The sequence below is a fragment of the Electrophorus electricus genome, chromosome 9 (genome assembly GCF_041902795.1).
Source record: "Electrophorus electricus isolate QZ-2024a chromosome 9, ASM4190279v1, whole genome shotgun sequence".
In the NCBI taxonomy this organism is placed as follows: Eukaryota; Metazoa; Chordata; class Actinopteri; order Gymnotiformes; family Gymnotidae; genus Electrophorus; species Electrophorus electricus.
Window position 1 is genome coordinate 7506344 of NC_137505.1, and position 20557 is coordinate 7526900.

Below are 20557 nucleotides of genomic sequence, written 5' to 3' on the forward strand. Positions count from 1 at the left end.
CCAGCTCTGCTCTCAAACGCAGTAGCGTATGCATCATCCCCTAGTTGGGACAATGTATTGGCATTGTGTTTATGCAGTATGCACCTTTCCTGGACATGGGGACATGAGGCTGGTAGACATACACGGCTAAGAACAGCATGCTCATATGTAAAGATGGCAGTGCTGCTAGTCTGCAGCTCTGTGGAACAGTGTTTCTATTAAACCGCAGCATCCTCTCAGTGCTTTGAGCACGTTGTGCTTTCACTAATATAAGCTGTCATTTCTGGGCAGGCTTGATGTATTCCTTAGCAGTCCCAACTGTTGCTAACGCTCACCGTCGCACCCATTCCTTCCTTTTTAGCCGGCAGCCGTTCCAGCTCCCCCGGCAAGCTCCTGGGTCACGCGTACGGCAGAGTGCCGCGGGCCAAGGCCGCGGCTACGCCGGCAGAACCGCGGACCAGGGTCCCGAGGAGCCAGGGCTGCAGTCGAGAGACCAGCCCCAACAGACTGGGCCTAGGTAACAGCCCCGCCTCATAGCTTACAGCCCCCAGCAACCTCCACAGTGGCTCCACTCATATTTCTGCATCGGTCACACCCAGAGTATAATCAGATTTCTCTTACAGTGAGCGTGTTGGGTTGTTTTTTTTTGTTTTTTTTGTTTTTTTTTTCCATGTCTGAGGCTCATGTTGTCTGTTGTGACTTCAAATACTTCTGCAGCAATTCATACAGAAATTGTTGTTCAAAAGGGTTTACAACCATACAGCAGATCCTGGGTGAACTTCTAAACTTGTAAGCAACAGCAGTAACGATTCATGGCTGTGGTTTTGAAGGGTTCCTGTGTGTTTATGGTGTAGGCTATATTACAGTAAGCGGTGTGTTAAGAACACTCTGAACCAGTTGTACAGCGTGTAGCGTCATGACCTACTGCTGGGAAACCCCACGAGTACGGGGCTGTGGGATGCTTCCCTAAGCAGACGCATCTCGGCGTTCGGGTCAGCCTGCTGGTGTGGCTTCTGGTCCTGTTATTGTCTGTGTGACTCAGTGCCTTCTAATTGCTCCCTTGCTCTTGTGATTTTGATTTTGTCTGTAACTGAAGGATGGTAAAGATGACCAGCGAGCTCCTGATTTTGTCATCGGCATTGCCTCTGTGTGCTGACGTCATTCTGTCTGTCCATCCTTCCTCACAGTGTTGGGAAAGCTGCCTCTTTTAACATGTGACCAGCCACTATTACGCCTAGTCATGTCAGTTTCACACAGATTAATATGGGCACATTAAACGGTGCTTATATGTGAATGAATGTTTCTTTGTACTTTTGGAATTTGTCTTGAGCAGGGTATGTTGCGCAATTCCTCCTCTAGTTACTGCTGTCTAGAGTTTAGATTTTGATACTTCAGAGGCAAGCTGTGGGTTTTTTTTTGTTGTTGTCATTTGCTTCATGTTTAAAATGTTGACGTTCGCCTCTCGAGAGGCTGTTTTCACAGACTAACGCAGTCCATACTTTTTAGCCATTTTCTTTCAGCGTCTAACCTTTAAACGGTTAAACTCCACCACTCCGTCCCTAAGCCCTCGGCCCGTCCCCTCTGTGGCCACGCTAAAGGCCCCTTACCCGTGTCCTCTAACAGCATGTGTGGTAAAGCTCTTCTTCCTGCTACTTCTCCTCACCGCACGCTAGCCCGGAGCAGCCGCATTCCCCGGCCCAGCGCGAGTCAGGGGTGCAGCCGCGACACCAGTCGCGAGAGCAGCCGCGACACCAGCCCCGCTCGCGGCTTCGCTCCGCTGGGTGAGTAAACCGTACTGGGGACTGGTGGAGCATGCCTTCCCCCTCTCCTTCAGCACCTCTGAACCCCCCAGTACCCACGCACCCTCCTGGGCCTTCCCTGTGGAGCTTCCACCTTACCGGTCATACGATGCCCACCGCAAATCCCACACAGTGATCTCGGCTTCTGTCTCTTGCCTGCTCTGTTTTTGTTTTTGCGTGTATTCGTGTTCTAGGGTTCTACAATAATCCCTGCTACTATTTTCCTTTTAGAAGGACTGAAAATCTGAAAATCCCCCCCCCCCGTTGCCTCTTTTAATAAACGTGTTTTAACGGCTCATTTACTACAGCCATGTGATTTTAATTTTCTAGAACTAGAGGGTTCTGGTCTTTCAGAGTGCAGTGGTGGATAGGCAGAGGTGAAAAGGCAGTGAACCTCATTGCGCTGCGTTTTCTCATCGCTGCTCGCTCTCGCAAGCGTGGCTTCTCGCGCGCCGCCTGACCGAGGTCGCGACCCTGCCACGCGTCCCCGGCCTGTAGTTTGGTAGCCGTTTGGGTGGCGAGGGAGTATGGGGGATGTCGTGTCTTCTGCCATGGGTGGCGCTCTGTTTGGGTTCTTCGTAGGGCACTAACCCTCCTTGGGGTGTCGACCCCACACGCTCTTCCTCTCCTCGCAGCCTCGCGACGCCACTCTCGCTCCACCAGCGCGCTGTCCTCGGCCGACCCCGTGGGCCAGTCAGGTGACCTGCATAGCACCTCCCTTGAATCAAAGCACCGGCATGCCTTCGTACTGTCCGCCTAGTGTTGCCTGCTTAGGCGCAAACTTGCACGCCTCAAATCATATCGTATCGCCTCTTTTAGGATCCGTTAATGTATGTTTAATTAGTCGGGGGAATACAGAGGGGTACATTTGAAGCATGTGATCTGAGGTGTGAAGTTTTTACTGTGTTGTTGTTGTGCCATGTTCATTTAGAAGTTGTGTTGCTTGTTCATTTGTATTACATGCTTGTGACTACTTCTGATTGGAGAATGAGTTTTATTTTCTACTCCATCTGTACAATTTCTTTTAAAGAGCCATGTTTGGTCCACATTGTGTTTTATTGGCTTGGTTTTCATCAGCAGCACATAGCAAATCATCATTAATTTGAGTTGTCTTGCGCCGTTTTTGTGCCATCTACTGTAATGCCTCTGACAATATTTTGATTGCTGTTGGAATGTCATTGGAATTGGTCTGTTTTGTGCTGTCGCGAGCCCTCAGGGCGTACAGGCCTAAAGTGCTACTGCCTATGAAATGTGGAAATGCTGCCTGTCTCTGCTGGACGTCTGTTTGGGTTTTAGGGCTTCCTTTTCCCCGCCTTATTTGCTGGGTTCTTTTCATTGCCAATGATTGTTTGTGATTTTTGTTGGTGGATGGATGACGACGTCTTTCCAGCTTCTGTACATTCCTAGTGCAATTTTTTGTCCCCCGTGTCGTCAAACGCCGTCCTGGGGTTCACAGCGAGCTCCACTAGTCCTAACCCTTTCTTTCACCGTTCCTTAAAGTCGCCGACGCACGAGGTAAGTAGAGGCTGGTTTGCGCTCTGTGGGCGATCGTCCTAACCCGGCCTTTGTTCTTCTCACCCCCTGTCCTCAGATCGGTTCGGGCTTGTCCACCAGGCTCGCATCTCTGCCTCGGTCAACGCCATGAGAGTGCTGAACACAGGAACAGAGGTGGAGGCTGCCGTCGCCGACGCACTGGTAAGATCTGTGCCAAAGCTCCCAGCTTGACTGACGCGTGTTGATGCTTGTCTTGAAGGCTCTGTTCATAGATCACTGCATATTCCACTGGAATTCGCTTCCCCAGTAAAATCCACATCGGTTTTCCATTTCCCTCCGTTCTGTCTCCTGAATGACGCTTTTGCCTTCAGCGGTGTCCCCTTTGAAATGTTTGTCTCTTTGCTCTTTCTTTTTTGTCTGGGAATATCTTCAGCTGTTGGGAGACTCCAGGAATAAGGTAGTTGTTGATTTTTTTTTGACATCCTATGCACTAATCATATCATCTGTGTGTGAGAGAGGCCAGGCTGTAAGAGGTTTTCCATGTTCTCTTCATTTAAGATGGTTAACGTGCTCATCTCATTCATACAGTGTTCACCAACTCTATCTCCTGCAGTGTCAGCACAAGCGATTGGAAGTATTACATATTTATCCATGAAGTTACTATTGCTGAGATCCCATTAAGACCTCAAGTATTTTAGTTAAATTAAATATATTAAATGTCTTTAGTGAATCCATTACCATTAAAATATGATCCTGGTGTAGCATCTCATGGGTGAGACCTCCATACCCAGACAGGTTAAAAACAAGTTCTCATGTTAAGGTTTTGCTTTTCTTTCTTGCGTGGATATAATTGTTCCAGTCTTTTGTGAGACACCGTGTTCTATGCACTGCTGGGCTGTTGGAAATACAATACCTGGGTGACCTGCCCTTCAGCATTTAGCGTTATAAATATCTTACAATATCCCAGTCTTTAACATTATAGCCATAATGGTATTAATGCTGCGAATGATCATTTATTGTGAAAACTTTCTGCATCATTTCCAAGTCCTGCATGGCTTCCCATGGCAAGATTAAAAAACATATATACGTGTAATAGTTATGCATGATGAAGCTTTTGAATAAATTCTCAGTCCTAACTCCACGAGGAGGCCGTACCATTTTACCCCCCACGCCGGTGTAACCTTTCCTGCTCCCTCAGCGCAAGCCCCCGAGGCGCCGCTACGAGTCTCCGGGCATGTACTCGGACGACGACGCCAACAGCGACGCCTCCAGCGCCTGCTCCGAGCGCTCGTATGGCTCGCGCAACGGTGCCACCCCGCACTACCTGCGGCAGACCGAGGATGTGGCGGAGGTGCTGAACCACTGCGCCAGCTCCAACTGGGCCGAGAGGAAGGAAGGGCTGCTGGGTCTACAGAATCTTCTCAAGAGCCAGCGTGTCCTCAGGTAGGCCGGAGACTCGCTGCCCTAAGGCATGGTGCAAGTGTTCAGCAGATAATCTCAAGCCTTGGGTTTAGTTTTTGCACACCAATTTAAAGCTACAGTCAATACTTTTACTCAATATTGCGTCTCACCCGTAAGTTGCGACAGTCGATAATTAAAGGTATGTCCTAGGGATTCCACTACCACGTTTTTATTCTTGTGTGGGGTTTTTGTATGACCTCAGTTGAATCCTGCTGCTTGCTCTAAATAGCTCTGGAAACAGCCTGTCAGAGCAGGCAGAACTATTTAAGATCTCTTTCTTGAAGACAGGCTCTGCAATCAGGTCCACTGTAGTGACTGGAATTAGCTGCTCATTTACTCATTTAATAAATCCCCCGTTTTGTACATCTGTTTCAGTCGAGTAGAGCTGAAGCGATTATGTGAGATCTTCACCAGGATGTTTGCAGATCCTCACAGCAAGGTAACAAGCAGGGACTTGGGTGTGCTGCCCTGGTGTTTACCAATTTTGCTAAAGGTCAAAGAAATGTCGTCTTTAAAGTTGTTTTTAAATGAATATAAACCAACTACATTTAACCGGCCTTGTGAACATTTGCAAATTTGTTTGTGCCCACTAATGGTGTGTTTTTTGTTATTTGCATGTTCTGCCTTGGTGTGGATATTAATAACAGAGAGTAAGTGAAGCTTGCATGGTTTCTCACTGTTTGTAAATGATTTGAAGGAGGGTACTCGTATCCTTCATCTCTCTCCTGTTCGCGGCCTAATGTTAACTATTTGTGTATACCATGTCTGGTCATGTTTTGAAAGTGCATTTGCTGCCTCAGGTGTTCAGCATGTTCCTGGAGACTCTGGTAGACTTTGTCACTGCTCACAGAGAGGACCTGCAAGACTGGCTTTTTGTCCTGCTAACTCAGCTCCTGAAGAAGATGGGTGCTGATCTCCTGGGCTCAGTTCAGGCTAAAGTCCAGAAGGCTTTGGATGTCACTCGGTTGGAATCTTCTCCCCTGCTTTTTATTTATACACCACGCCGTTCTGTTTGACGCTGTTCTTTCCATATGCATGTCAATATTGCCTTTCTGTTTTTGTAGGGAGTCTTTTCCATTCGACCAGCAATTTAACATTCTTATGAGATTCATTGTGGATCAAACCCAAACTCCCAACTTGAAGGTGAGCGTCCAGCTCTAATCCTGTGTTTATTACAGCATGTATTTATTTAGTGGGTGTTCATTGTTCAAGCTGTGCTCATTACATGTTGTTGTAACTGATAGGTGAAGGTGGCTATCCTGAAGTATATAGAGTCTTTGGCAAGGCAGATGGACCCTGCAGACTTTGTCAATTCCAGCGAGACCCGATTAGCTGTGTCCCGGATCATCACCTGGACCACAGAACCCAAAAGCTCTGATGTCAGAAAGGTACGCCTCCACAATCGAGGGCCACCTTTAGAATTTGTCTTTTTTTTTTGGATGCCCTAATGTCATAATATGGGTTCGAGCTTGTTCACTATAAGCAGTAGGGGGCACACATAACCAGAAGTCTGTTTTTATAGATCAGCCTCATCCTGGTTATGAACGATCCACAGATTTTCCCGTTATCGTCCTAAAGGCGTGAAGCTGCTTCTCAGGCGATAGGTTTTTCATGCGCTGTTCCGCTGTGTGCTCTGCCACTGTGGTCTAGACCCTTCATAATTGGGCGAGTGAGGAGTTATCAGGCAGGCCCAGCACTACAGCTCTTCTTCCTGGAGAGGCTAACCTGGAGGAAAGGTGTAAGCAGGTAGTGCCTTCCAACTGGACTTAACCACCGACCAGCACGCCACACCGGCCTCTAACCACCGCGAGAGTGACTCCTCCTAAAACATGCCTTCTCTGTCTCTAACATGCATACTACTGCCTCACACAAATGATTCCTGAACATCACAACCCTTGCACCTTGTGATCTGGAGGGAGGGGTGGATGGATGGTGTAATTTATCAGAATTTGACTGATCAGAATTAGAATTCTACTCTTTTGCAGTTTTGTTGTTCTTTCGGTAGCATACAGAACCAAAGGGCTCTGTCTTTCTCTTCTACCTAACACACTTTGTATGTTGTGAGAAAATAACAGCGATTTTGAAATGTGCATGCGCGTGTGTCACTGTTAGTGTTACGTAAGGTAAAGGTATCCAAGTTCTGTGCAACTGGTACTGGAGGAAAAACACAACTTTTTTGAGAATTGTACCTTTCTATGTGGAATGTCTCTTGCTTTGTGAGAAACCCCTTGCATGTCGATTTCTTCCTGAGCTCTCTGAGGTCTGATCTCTGATGCTGTGCACTCTGTGTTGTTTAGGCTGCCCAGGTGGTGCTGATCTCTCTCTTTGAGCTGAACACACCCGAGTTCACCATGCTCCTTGGAGCTCTGCCCAAAACATTCCAGGATGGAGCCACCAAGCTGCTGCACAGCCACCTGAAGACCTCCAGCACCCCAGCTGGAGTGGTAAATGCCACACTCCTCTGGCTTCGCTCCTGTGCTCTCCTGTGGCCAGCCATTATTCAGCCTGCCACAGATGCTCTGTACCTGTAGAGTCAGATTATACAGATTATACTGTGAGATGCACCGTCATCATTATATAGTCACTTTTTGAGGGCGCCAAGAACGGATCGCACGTCTTTCCTGTCTTTGAGTTTAATTATTACTGTACATTATATCATTGTAAAAGTCACAAACTTGGTAGGTGTTCAGCTATGCCATTATGATGTGTTTTATGTGTTTGTGTTAATTTTTTTAGTATGTATGTTTGGGTTTTTTTTGTGTATGGATGTAAACATAGTTCATCATCTTCCTCTGTCTTGTTTACAGAGTTCTCCTAGCAACACCATTGGGCGCACGCCACCCCGGCATCCGTCCAGCAGGGCGAGCCCTCTCACGTCCCCCACAAACTGTTCCCATGGTGGCCTGTCGCCCAGGTAACCCGAATGTTCATTCTGACCTCGCCATCCCACTAATGCATGATTGCGCTGTGGGCATGGGAGTCTGGTAGACGCTCACTTCAAATCCCGGCCTCTTGCTTTTCAGTCTCTCTCATGCTAACCTTTACTGACCTGAAAATAAATGTTAGTTGCAGTATTGCTTTCTTGAAAAGTCCTTCAAAACCCTAAAACTGTACTCTAGTTGTGGTTGAGATGGCCACTCGTCTGTCGTCTGTCACTCGTCTGTCGAGCCACAGACGTTCAGCATGCGTAATCTAGCTACGGTGTATTGGATTTGTCAGATGTTCTTCTTGTACAGTTGCATTTTAAGGTCTTAAGGTAGCGAGTGATGAGTCACCATTGACTCCAGCTCTAAGTAGAGTCGCGATGAAAGCCCTGAACCTAGATGACAGTTTATGGGTTTCTTGTCCATTCTAAATCTCTCTTGGTCTCGTACTGCTAACCTCAGCATTCCAACCACTATTTTTCTCTTGGTTCCTCTCCGCTCCTCTCCTTTATTCTCTCCTCTTGTGTGTTTTCTGTGCCCCTCTCCTGCCCCGTTCTCTCCCTCTCTGGCTGTTCTTTGGCCACAGTCGGTTGTGGGGTTGGAGTGTCGATGGGTTCTCAAAGCACCCCGCTCCCCCTCCTCCTCACCCCTCACTCCCTGCCGCCCCCTCGCTCAGGGCCCTCCGCTGCGCACTCTCACCCAGGTAACCCAGTCACTAGCCTATCGCTGCGAGGAGGGGCGGCACAGGTGCACAGACCCCACCCACTCAGGACAGGACCCATCAGAAAATGACCTCAGGCTTTTTAGTCGTCCCTTAAGAATTTTGGCTCGCAGAGGTGGCAAGCCTTCTAAAAGACCATAGGAGTGTTGTTTTATATATGTAATATGTTGGTCTACTCAGTGTCGAATTGTAGCTGCAGGCCCGTACTGTGAGATGCATAGTATGTTCGTGATCTTCAGAACTTGCTCTACCATGCAATAAGTCCTCTACAGTACATCGCTATAATAATTTGTCAAGATAGAATTTAGGATCCTTTGACTTTGTACACCTAATTGCAGATTTATGACTACTTGTATCTTTAATATGCTTTTTAAGGATAACGGTACATTTGACAATGCAAGTGCTTTATATTGAGCTTTTAGGAATTATGCGTGTATCTTGTTTGCAGTTTAGGTCTACTGTGATGACCCAGGTTGGTACTTTGTAATGGTTAACTAACTGACTGGTTGTATATCTTGAAAGAATCACCATGCTGTATTTGAGCAGCATTTTTGCTTACAACTTGCTGAATGCCAGTCACATTGAAGAGGCACTGAATTGCACAACCAATTGGAAAGGCAGGATTGCAGAAAATGATTAGTTTGGGTTTTCCTTTTTGCATGATTGGCCTGCCCTTGCATGATTTTAGGGGCTACACTGCTCGTCACAGCTCAACTTATGTTGAAGGACCCAAGATTTCATCTGTAAATAGAACTGAGTGTTAATATCTTTAATGCATTATAGTTTCATAGCTTTCATAGCATAGAAACATTGAAAAACACACAGGACGTGCATGTTTGCGGTCGACAGTGTGCGCAGCGTTCGCGTCTCTCGCTCTCTGTTTCCTCACCCCCAAGGCCAAAGTGTCGCCAGTGCCGCTGGCTTTGCGTGGAAGCTCCGCGTGCACTCGGTGCAACCCTGATCACCCTCCCTCCCCTTCTCTTCTGCCGTACAGCCTGCTGGAGTACGACATGGAGAACATGAACTCGGACGAGATCTACAGCTCGCTGCGTGGCGTGACCGAGGCCATCCAGAGCTTTAGCTACCGTAGCCAGGAAGACCTGAACGAGCCCATCAGACGTGAATGCAAGAAGGATGATGCCGTAAGCTCTCTTAGAGAGGTTTCCTCATACAGGACATTTACTACCTACCCTTTTGATCGCTGGTGTGCGTACGGCGTCCAAATTTTGTTTCTTTAGTTCCGCATTGAAACTCCAAAGCTAAATCAAACAACACACCACGTGCTTGCTATATATATATATATGTTTCTACAATATTTTAGTTTAATGTTATGCAATCGAAGCATTACCACATTCCAGCAACAGCTCTGGCAACACACGTGCGATTTGTTTATGCATTGATCACTTTTTCTCGGATCGAAAGCATCTTTTTTTTTCTTCTTCTTGCTCCAGGTTGGGAGAGAAGCTGCGTCCCCCGGGTGCGATGCTCGCTTGGGCTTGGACGTGGTGGACGGAGGCCGAACCGCCCTGGACAATAAGACCTCCCTGCTAAACACACCCTCTCCCCGTGCTTTCGCTGGGCCCAGGACACGCGAGTTCGCGCCTTACGGCTACGGAGAAACAATCGGTGGTTATGATAAGAGTGCTCTAAAAGAGGCCGTCTTCGACGACGATGTGGAGCAGTTCCGTGACTGTGAGTTTGAGCCCTGCCATCGATTCATTTCTGCCACGCTCACCTCGTCTGTCCCACATCATTTCATACCAGAGTATTGTCGTCACCGTGTGTATTAATGAAAGCGCAGCTAGATATTCTACAATTAAAATGGTTCGAACGCAGTAGAGGGTAATATCGGACGTTGAAACATCCCTTATACCAGCTCAGAGAAGGCACATGCTGTACAGGTTTTGAGCTCCTGGGTCAGGGTTTCAGGTTCATGTTTGCATTGGGTTAGGCCGACCAACAGAGCAGTACAGCTTTGACAGGTACAAACACTATTCATCACGTATTTATTAAGACTGCTAAACGTCAGTTGTGTATCGAGGGTGACCGTACAGCCAGTTTTTCTCTGAATTATCCTCTTTTTGGGACATAAAATGTGTCCGACCAGGATTTCTATGTTTGGGATTTGGCTTTCCTTTCATGTTGACGTTTGCTTTTAAAAGTTGTCATGCACTGTGAGGTTGTTTATATGTCCTGCCTTCCTGCATGCCACAATCAGTCGATAATGAACACGTCCTACATTCAACCATTGGTCAGACTGCTGCTCTGTGTGTGTGTGTGTGTGTGTGTGTGTGTGTGTGTGTGTGTGTGTGTGTGTGTGTGTGCGTGTGCGTGCACACTTCAAAGAAGCATAAGGCCAAAGAGGTGCATGAAGTTCACCTTGTATATGATCATTTGTATGGTGCCATAATCAGGCCTACAAATGACCAAACACAGCTGAGGGTTGAGTGTTTGTTTGCGATGTCTGTTTTGTCCTTGTACAGCATGTGACCAAACAGTTTGACATGCATCTTATTCCGCTCACACCCCTAATAGTTTAATAAGTGTCTAATAAAACAGAAATCTAAAAAGAAAAGGTGGAATTCTAGAAATGAGTCAGAGTTTGAGTGGAAATCTGTATTAGAATGGATTCCCACATGTGAATTGTTAAAAGGGCATTTTCGTATCTAAAATGGAGTAGGGAAGTATACCTGCGTACGTCAACTCCTGAAAAGGGTCTAGTGAAGTAGTGGGTTTTATGGAAACTGATTTTCGCTTATTCTATGACCATGAAATTAAATGCATCTTTTTTTTTAATACTGTACTTTAAAAAATATATATTTTATTTGTAAGTAACATCTGAATGGAGTAGATAATCTGGCCATGTAGACAAAGCAAATGTTAATGGTCAGGTAATTAAGCCTAATATGTTAAGTGGTTTGGTATACATCTTTTTTTGAAAATATGGACATCCTAGTTTAACAAGCTATGAAACCTCTTGCTATAGGACTAGAAATTAAGTGAATACAATGAATAAATTAAAGGCTACATTATAAACTAAGTTTTTTGAAAAAACACTTTGAGCTAGTTTCAGTGCCTAGCCTAAATGTTAATAAAACTTGCTTACTTTATATAAAGTAATTCATAAACTGATTTAATGCAGTGTATTGCCATGAGACGGCTTTGAAGCTACAATCAGAGTATGCTTGAGATCAAATGTTGCAGTGGTAGTTGCAGAGTACATGGAATTATTGGCTCCTGAAGGATGGAAAATGGACTAGAGTGGAGATTCAAGAAGAATCTTTCCCGATTAGGCCAGCCTGAATTCACACACTAAACCTGAACTGAAGGGGTGTAACGTGAGGGCACAGAAGGAATAAATGTTCAGGGTGAAAATCTCCAAAACAACAGGAAGATATGATGTATGACTTTTGGTTGCTCTAGTAGTTTTAAAAGGAATATAGCACGTCATTTTGGAAAACAGTTAAAAGTGAAACAGAGCCACTGGTTTCAGAATGAACATACGCAACATGTCTTGGTGAGAGATTTATCTTATTTGTCTCATATGATCAAGGTGGTAAAATCTAAGTATTTTGCCATTTGAAAAATACTCTATATACACACAGCTTTGACTGGTTTCTGTATCAATGCAATACCCCATTAGATAGACTAAACTTTTGCTATTGTATTGCTTAGCAACAAAAGCTGATTGGACTACATTTCCTGGTGGAAGAAGTGTGTTCGACTGATTATTTATCAAGAGCAATATTCAGCAAACACGGGTTCATTGCATCATATTGTTTTTGCAGCAGCTTTATAAAAGCAACAATCCACTTCGTCGTGCCCAAGGCGTCCTCGCCTGTGATGAAATCGCCTCACGTATGGCCTCCCACGGCTTATTGTTTTAGCGAACCGCAAATAAGACAGCTTGCGCTGGAATGATCGAGGCTGTAGTGGAAGGCTGGGCTGGGGATTTTTAATTTTTTAATGGAGGAAAAGGGGTCGATTCAGAAGCCGTATGAAAAGCAGGAGCGCTTTTCAGCGCTCCTCAGGGAGCGGAGGTGGGCAGGTGTTGTGCGTTTCACAGAGTGTTTGTCATCACGAGTCCTGCTGTCCTCTCCTGTTCCTTCCCCGTTCCTCTCCTACCTGCTCCCCTCTGCTCCCCTCTCCTCTACAGGCCGTCGGCAGGAGACTGCTGAGAACAGGATGGTGCTCTCCAAGGGCTTTGCTCCTGGTAAAGGCCTGCACATTAGAATAAGAAATTACTGCATCCTGTTTTAACATCAAGGCATTTGTGTTTCCTCCCACCAGACATGTTCATTTCCATGTTTCCCATTTTTTAACTCTTCTGAATGGCATGGCTTCTGAAAAGTTCTACCAGTGGCATCTTTATGCTTGACTCACTAACATAATGCCGTTTTAAAGTTTGAACGTTACTGTCCTAACATTAGCAAGTGTTTTCTGCTCCTTATGTCGTTGCTCTGTGCCATGGGTGAAAACTAACAACCCACAAATGTCTGTACAGAAGTTAATAATGCATAGCGGAACAACAAATAATGCTTGCAAAAGAATCGAAGAAAATCTTAATCCAAAAACCATTAAAAATGAAATGTTGTCAAGCGTGTTCATCTCAGCTTTATGGAATGTCAGTGCTACCTCAGTCTACAATCAGAGCTCTACATGTCCTGTCTTCTGGATCTCTCAGATCTGGTGGCAGACCTGCTGAAGGAGTTGTCCAATCACAATGAGCGGGTGGAGGAGAGGAAGGCAGCGCTGGTGGAGCTTCTGAAGATCACACGGGAGGACAGCCTGGCTGTGTGGGACGAGCACTTCAAAACCATCCTGCTGCTGTTGCTCGAGACGCTCGGAGACAAAGATGTGAGACGTCTCCCAAACCGCTGTGGTGCCGTGACTCTGGTTCCACTCTTAGACTTCTGGCAGCATGCGACCTGTAGCTTGTTTTACAAATTCTGTGCAAGAGAGAAAAGACAAACCATGTTGATTCCAATATGAAAAAAATGTGCATGGAGTATTACTTATAAAGTTTTAAAAAGCTTTACTTCTGCGCTACAGGGCTATTAACACCTTTCATTTGTCATTTTTTCGGCAAAAATTAGATGGATGTAGAATCCCCCCCCCCCCCCCCCCCCAAAAAAAAAGGATTTAATTTCATTTTCGTTCACTCACTTGCATTGTGGTGCTTCAGTGACATTTAGTCACTGTATGACTGAAGCTTTGCTGTGCGTTCATGCGTTATTTTTCCTACTTTTCTCTGAAAGCACACCATCCGGGCCTTGGCTCTGAGAGTGCTTAAGGAGATATTGAGGAGTCAGCCTGCCCGCTTCAAGAACTATGCAGAACTCACCATCATGAAGACATTAGAGGCTCACAAAGACTCCCACAAGGAGGTTAGAAAATGTTTTTTTTTTTCTTTCACTGTTATCTTTGTTGGTCATCAACTTATCTTCAACATCTATTTAAAGTGATTTGACATATCACAAAGACAGACACCCCCTGAAGAAGAGCATAGTGTGATGGAGACTGACACTCTGGAAGGGGTGGGTGGGTGTGCGTGCGTGCGTGTGTGTGTTCTGGCTGCTGTGTCAGAGCTCTTTTGGTCTCGTGGTAAGAGCACACGTTTGTCACCTAAAATACCTGTGGGATCGAGAGCAGGTCTGGTTTCTGCTCTCAGCCTTCATCACAAGCGCATGTTACCATACTTTAACACAGCATTCATTTAACTTCTGCATATCGACTTGTCTGATCAACTTCATCATCCACAACACCTCTAGCCTTACTCAAACTATTTTCTTCTCAGTGAGGATCCTAAAACTGAAGATATTAAAAGGCCTTAAGGGAGCGGGAACACAGCCAACTTTAAAGAGCCTGTTGCCATTTTCCAAAAACATAAGAACCCCTCATTCATAAGCAACCAGACGAATTCAAGGTCGTCTTTTCTCAGAAGTCCATCCAATGCCTACTGGTCTCTCTTAATTCCAATGAAAATCAAACACCTGTACCTGTGGAAACAGAACACCTTGGTTACAGTTTATCTAAAGTAAGATGTGCACTATTTAGTGCCTAGAACAGATGAATAAATGGATGAACCAAAGGGCTCAGCACACCTGCCCTGAGGACCATAAACATAAACTTTAATTAATGTACTCGATGAGACCCAGTAAATAGAGGATGTTATCTGAAATCCACACGTGACACACAACCATCACTGATGGCTTAGGCTAACCTGCTGAGCTAATGTGTCTCGGTCTGGTAATGTTTTTGTTTTGTTTTTTTCGTCATATGAAGAACGCGTTGATGCGTACATCTAAAAAGGAAGGTGTGAGTGCATTTCCTCTGGTGCTCTGCTGTGTGCAGGTGGTGCGGGCAGCTGAAGAGTCTGCCTCCACCCTGGCTGGCTCCATCCACCCCGAGCAGTGCATCAAGGTCCTGTGTCCCATCGTGCAGACTGCAGACTACCCCATCAACTTGGCGGCCATCAAAATGCAGACTAAAGTCATCGAACGCATTTCCAAGGAGTTCCTCCATCAACTGCTGCCTGACATCATCCCTGGACTCTTACAAGTAGGTCTTTCCTGCATGTGTCTGCTTTTTACACGTCAAGGGTTTAAACACCTTAAAATTTATTTAATTTATATTAAGCTTCAAATGACCTACTTAACAGGCATATCATTCACAGTCAATACAGGGGGAAAAAATCCCCGCCATCCCTAAACCTTAATGTTGTCTCCTAAACCTTAATGTTGGTGGCTCCACAGTTTTAAAGTGCAGGTAATTCGATCTTTAGTAAATCTGGAGAAAATCGTCTCAGTGTTTACCGTATTGGTACGTTAACATTAGCATGTTCAGTGAGAATACTGCTGTGTTTGTGGCCAATTTGTTCTTTTCTGTATCACACTCCCTGAGCTACACTGCGAGTAGTGGAGTGTATAAGTGTGTGTGTGTGTGTGTGTCTGCAGGGCTACGACAACACAGAAAGTAGTGTTCGCAAGGCCAGTGTGTTCTGCCTGGTGGCCGTCTACTCTGTGATTGGCGAGGAGCTGAAGCCGCACCTGTCGCAGCTCACGGGTAGTAAGGTACCGGAGATTCTCATGCTCACCAGCTCAAAGTTCCACCTCCTATCCCAGTCCTCCCATCCAGACGGCCAGCTCCTTATCCATCTCCCTTTTGTTAATATACTTACCCTTCGATTTCTGCCTTCTCCCAGTGTTGGGAGCGTCAGTCTTATTTGCCCCGGTTTAATGCAGCTTGGTTTTGAATGGCAAGGTTGCAGGGAGGGGAAGGTTTTAGTCCGACCTGCAGCGATGTTGACCATGCTGAGCAGCCGAGCCGTGCAGCAGTAGCTGGTTTGAGTTAGGCAAGTGGGCTTCCGTACCTCGGAGGCGACTCTAAGCATTCTTAGAGATTGATGGGTGCAGCAATTTTTTAGAAAGAAAATTGTGATTTTTAATTTTTGATTTTTTTTTAAATTTAATTTAATTCTTTTCTCCTGGAAGTTTTAACTTAAAGCATAAGCCTCAGTATGTGTTCATGGCAAAAGCGATATGGAGAGAATCATTTGTAGGACTGGGTGCTGAAGTTTGTGTTGCAAAAAGTGTTAAGCAAACCAATTTGTTTGAAAAACACCAAAAAAGCATCCCTATGTTCAGTGCACTCACTAATGATTACAATTATTGTTTTAGCAAATAGTATAATGACCATATATAATTGTTTCTCAGTCTCTTTATTAAAATACAAATACAGGAAATACATATGCTGTATTAAAAAACAAAATACAAATACCAGAAACAGCTTCTGTAGGCTGTAGTGGCAAGTATGTAGTGTGACCTCCCGTTACACTTGAGCAATAGCAGGAACATCGCTCTCTTATATCAGAAGATTACTTCAGAAAGTGCCCAAGCTAGTTCAAGATGTGCTTAGCACCAAGGGGGGGGGTGTCACCTCACACTATATACTGACTTGTGCCTGTGAAGCCATTTTGTTCTAAAAAATGTTTGTTAATTTTAAATGTGTTTTATTTCCTATATTTTTTGTTTCCCTACATTTTGCTTGTTAATAAATAGACTGAGAAACCATTATATATGGTTATTATACCACTGCTAAAACAACTAATCTGTCGGTGGCCTACATGCTTTTACACAGTACATTGTAAATACAGCTGACAAATTTGAGCCCATGCACAGAATGGTGAGATCTGGCTCCTTGTTATGCAAAGATAATGGCAGCATATTTTTCAAAAGTAGATGCTGCCTCGCCACTCATTACACTCAGACCTGGTGACACATACGATAAAACACTGAATTAAGCTGCATCTAAATGAGTCCATAAAATCCTGGTTTCTGTAACTACGCATTAGATTTAAAATCTAATGAAACCTGGGCTTTTGCCCTGCTGTTCATGGCAATTATGATTTTCTGGTAATATTTAGGTTGTCAGATAAGACTGAGCGTGGATGTCTAAGTGAACTTAGAAAAAAAATCTTAACATGCAAGTTTCTCCCCCATGTGTTCAAATTAGATCTGTAGATCTGTTGTGCGTTTGCCTTTACCAGAACTGTGAAGTCTGCAACTTAAATGCTCAAGATATCAATTTCAAGATTTTTTATTTTTGCAGCCACCTTAAGACTATACCACATGATTTGGTTGTTTTCTGTGATATTGAATCTTTCAAACAAACATCTATATCCATTTTATACACAATACTTACGTTCACCTGAATTAGCCTTTTTGGACACCAAAGTGCTGTAACTCTAAAATGCCAAAAGTAAAAGATTATTCTTTACACATTTTAGAAATAATGCACCATCCGTGTATTATTAAAACACTTGCATTGCACAGCAAAATTTGCATTCAGTTTTTTTTGTGGTGAAGAAGGGGCCGTGTAAGGTCCCTTTTTAAAGCTTCATGAGCTCGTCAGTTTGGCATCGTGCCACAGTGATTGTGCTCAAAGACGCCGTGCCTTCCACTTCCGGGGTGCTGGCTGCAAGGAAGAAGCGTTCCTTCTCTCAAGGCTCTTTGTTGGGAATCATTCGTGGCTCTCTTGAGCTGGCAGTGGTCAGTGCGTGCGCTTCTTGTTTCTTCCACGGCTGTGCTCCTCGTTTGGGCGTGGCTGTCTAGGATGCTGAGCAAGCTCTAAGCAATCCCTTTCTCCCTCTGATGCTGATGGCTGCTGTTTCAGTCGGTGTGTGTGTGTGGCCCATATGCTCTGTTCTCTCCGCAGATGAAGCTGTTGAACTTGTACATCAAAAGAGCCCAGACCACCAACAGCAACAGCAGCAGCTCGTCGGACGTGTCTTCACACAGCTAGCCCCCGCGTGTCCAGGGCCCTGCACTCACGAGTGGGAACTTGGCTGTGCCTACACTACACTGCTGTTCCTCTCTTACTGCTTTGACATCTTTCTTTGTCCATATTACGTTGCCATCTGTTATACTTCTGTGGGTTGTTCTACACATTTCTGGCGATTTCCTTCACAGTTTCTCTCTTTTTTTAAAATGTTATTTTCCACTGGATTATACGGATCAGCTCTTCCTTGACTGGCATCGGTTTCTAGGTTAATTGTATTTTCTGTTTTAAAGCGTAGACTTTCTTCATCTCTGAAGAAATGTCTTCATATTTAAATCTTGACAAGTCTTGATATTTAAATTTAATAATGCAGTGGTTTTTTTTTCTTCCCCAAATCAGTAGCGTTTAGTTACATTGTTTGTTTAATTGCATATGACCGCACCATTTGGAGGGACCGATTTAAATGGGGATCAGCTGTTTGTCAGATGTTTCACTTGAATCTCAGTGATGGAGGATCATTTGGCTGGCCGAGTGATTTTAAGTATAATCATAAGAAAAGATGAAGCGTCATTGGTTCAGCTTAAATGACAACCAAAAAAATGTAGAACAAAATGTGGACCTTTGTTTCCATTAGTATCCGAACAGCACAGAAACTATTATGGAAAAACTTTTATCTTCAGATTTTGTTTTATGTGTGTTATCGAAGGCCGTTTTAAAGTGTATGAAGTTGTATTATATTGAGTTGCTTTACTTAAGATGTGAAAAATCTTTTTTTTTTTTTTTTTAATGTTTTGTTTTTTAAGTGTTTATGGTCAGTTATGCTTCTGCCATAGTGGCACCAGTCCACATGATGGAACAAGAGAAACTACTGAATGTAGTTGAATCCTCCAAGTCCTCCCAGGATTTTCCATATCTGTAGAAAATGTAGAGGAAATATTCTGCATAAAATGTTGGTCAAATCACATGTAAACAGCCCACACTGGAAATGCTCTTGCAAAAAAACAACAACAAAAAAAAAAGACTTAAAAAAATGGCAGAGCACAAAGTGGCAGAATCTTTGACTGATTCTGTAGAACCACGATGACGAGTCCAACACAGCTTTGTGCAGCTCTTGATCTGTATAAGAATGGAGCGGATATGGTTTAGGAACTGAAGTTCTGGCCTGATCACAATGATGCGTTAATTCATCAGTGTCAGCAGATACCCAAAATATTTTTCAGCAACAGTTGAAAGAAAAGGCTGCACACGTTATTCCTACATTCATAATACAAGCTCATGGACTCTCCTGTTATTGACAGCAACAGCAGTTTCTTTTCAAATCTCTTTAAAGCCATGGTTAACACACATTTCAATGTCGAATCCTGGGTGGAAAACAGATAGTTTAAGAAAACGTTTTGAACAAAATGACAATCTGAAATGTAAATTGTTTTCAAAACACTAAGTCGTAAAGAGCTGGATGAAATATTTGTTTGTACGAGCCATAAGTGTAATCAAGTTACATATGAGGCACGCAGGTTCACAGCCACTTGACTTTAATACACCGAAAGGAAACTGCAGAGCTTGACGAGTTTTATTTGAGTAAGAAAAAGAGAATCTCAGTTAAAGGACTTTACCATTCCCACCAATACCTAAACCAAGTACAGAATGTTAAAGTTTATAATAACCTTTAATGCTTACATAAAAACGTACTGCTTATTGAACTTAACAGATTTAAACAATTTCAGTGGTCCATGTTTTGAGGATGGCGAACACTACTAGGTCTTTTAGTTCTCATAGTATGTTTAGTCCACTCTGTTGAGTGTGCACTCTTAAATGTGAAAGCAGTGCTGTAAATACAGCGCATGGCCCGATGCCCTGTGAAATCCCATTCGATTGGCACTAATTATATCTTCCCTTCCTCTGTGCAGCTTTTGCTATCAGGTGTTTTTTGTACATAAATTTCAGTCATCCCCATTTTCTCTAACAAAAAAAGAGCAAAACTCTTGGGTTTTGCAACTTTTGCATGTTAGCAAATAGCCTGCATGCAACAGATCACGCTGCACTGAAGCGAGTCGCCTTGCTGCTGATATAGACAGCCTGCTTCTTCAGTAGCGTGGCCGGTCTGTAAATACAGTGTTGTTGGGTTTCCCTTTTTTTTTTTTTTTCTTTTTTTTTTTTTTTTGGGAGGTAACCAAGTACAAAATTCAAATAGGACTCAATGACTCTACCAAACGTTCATGTCTGTTCCTCCATGCACATGACCATAATAACATTGAAGGACAGGCAGGGAGGGAAATCATCCTAGATTTCATGTGATACTGCATACAGGGCATGTGGCTTTTTACAAAGGTACACTGTGTGTGCGTGCCTTGGTAATATGAGACTTCTCTTTGAATGGCCATGAACTGATTCAGAACATGGGCCATAGAAAAATCTTTAATATTGTTTGAACTAGGGTCCAATTTAAAAGGAGCCACCTTTGAAGTTTAACACTGCGAGTATTAGCTTTAAGTCCACCAGTGGGTCTCTTGATAATCTGTGGAAATATGGAGGCACAGACAGTATTTCAACAAATTGTTCTGTTATAATTTTTGTTTTGTCATGTAATGCTCATATCTGTATTTATACATTTATTTTATTCTATCATGACAACTGTACAGTTGTGGTTTTTGGGTTTTGTTTTTTTTCCCATTTTTAAGGGCCACCAGTGATCGATTTGCAACCGAAGTCTGTTTTGCCCTAGAAATAAACCAACCTGAAAGTTTATCCTTTGTTGCTTCATTATTCTATGGCAAATTTTAAAAAAGTAATCAAATTTGCATGAATGTGGAGTATGGAGAATATGAATGAATGAATCTGTGCTTACTGTTGTGGTCTTAAACCAGTTTACCTTGTTAATATTATCACCACCGCGTGAAGGT

General features: G+C 44.1%; 1 protein-coding gene across 5 annotated transcripts in view; it reads left to right on the forward strand.

Annotated features, from left to right (window-relative positions):
• Positions 1-20402, forward strand: part of clasp1a (cytoplasmic linker associated protein 1a) — a 55845-nt gene extending 35443 nt beyond the window's left edge. For 2 of the 5 annotated variants that reach the window (XM_081720447.1, XM_081720449.1), the window contains 18 exons: positions 341-496; positions 3370-3473; positions 3706-3729; positions 4471-4715; positions 5109-5172; positions 5534-5697; positions 5798-5876; positions 5978-6121; positions 7031-7177; positions 7541-7647; positions 9373-9520; positions 9830-10070; positions 12535-12591; positions 13063-13235; positions 13637-13765; positions 14733-14939; positions 15335-15451; positions 17595-20402. In XM_081720447.1, the coding sequence (XP_081576573.1) occupies positions 341-496; positions 3370-3473; positions 3706-3729; positions 4471-4715; positions 5109-5172; positions 5534-5697; positions 5798-5876; positions 5978-6121; positions 7031-7177; positions 7541-7647; positions 9373-9520; positions 9830-10070; positions 12535-12591; positions 13063-13235; positions 13637-13765; positions 14733-14939; positions 15335-15451; positions 17595-17681 (2393 nt within the window). In that variant the 3' untranslated portion in view covers positions 17682-20402. Of the gene's footprint in view, positions 1-340; positions 497-1652; positions 1761-2413; positions 2477-3369; positions 3474-3705; positions 3730-4470; positions 4716-5108; positions 5173-5533; positions 5698-5797; positions 5877-5977; positions 6122-6383; positions 6480-7030; positions 7178-7540; positions 7648-9372; positions 9521-9829; positions 10071-12534; positions 12592-13062; positions 13236-13636; positions 13766-14732; positions 14940-15334; positions 15452-17594 lie in introns of all 5 variants that reach the window. The other 3 variants (XM_081720445.1, XM_081720448.1, XM_081720446.1) reach the window with 3 other exon arrangements.
• Positions 20403-20557: the final 155 nt, after the last annotated feature.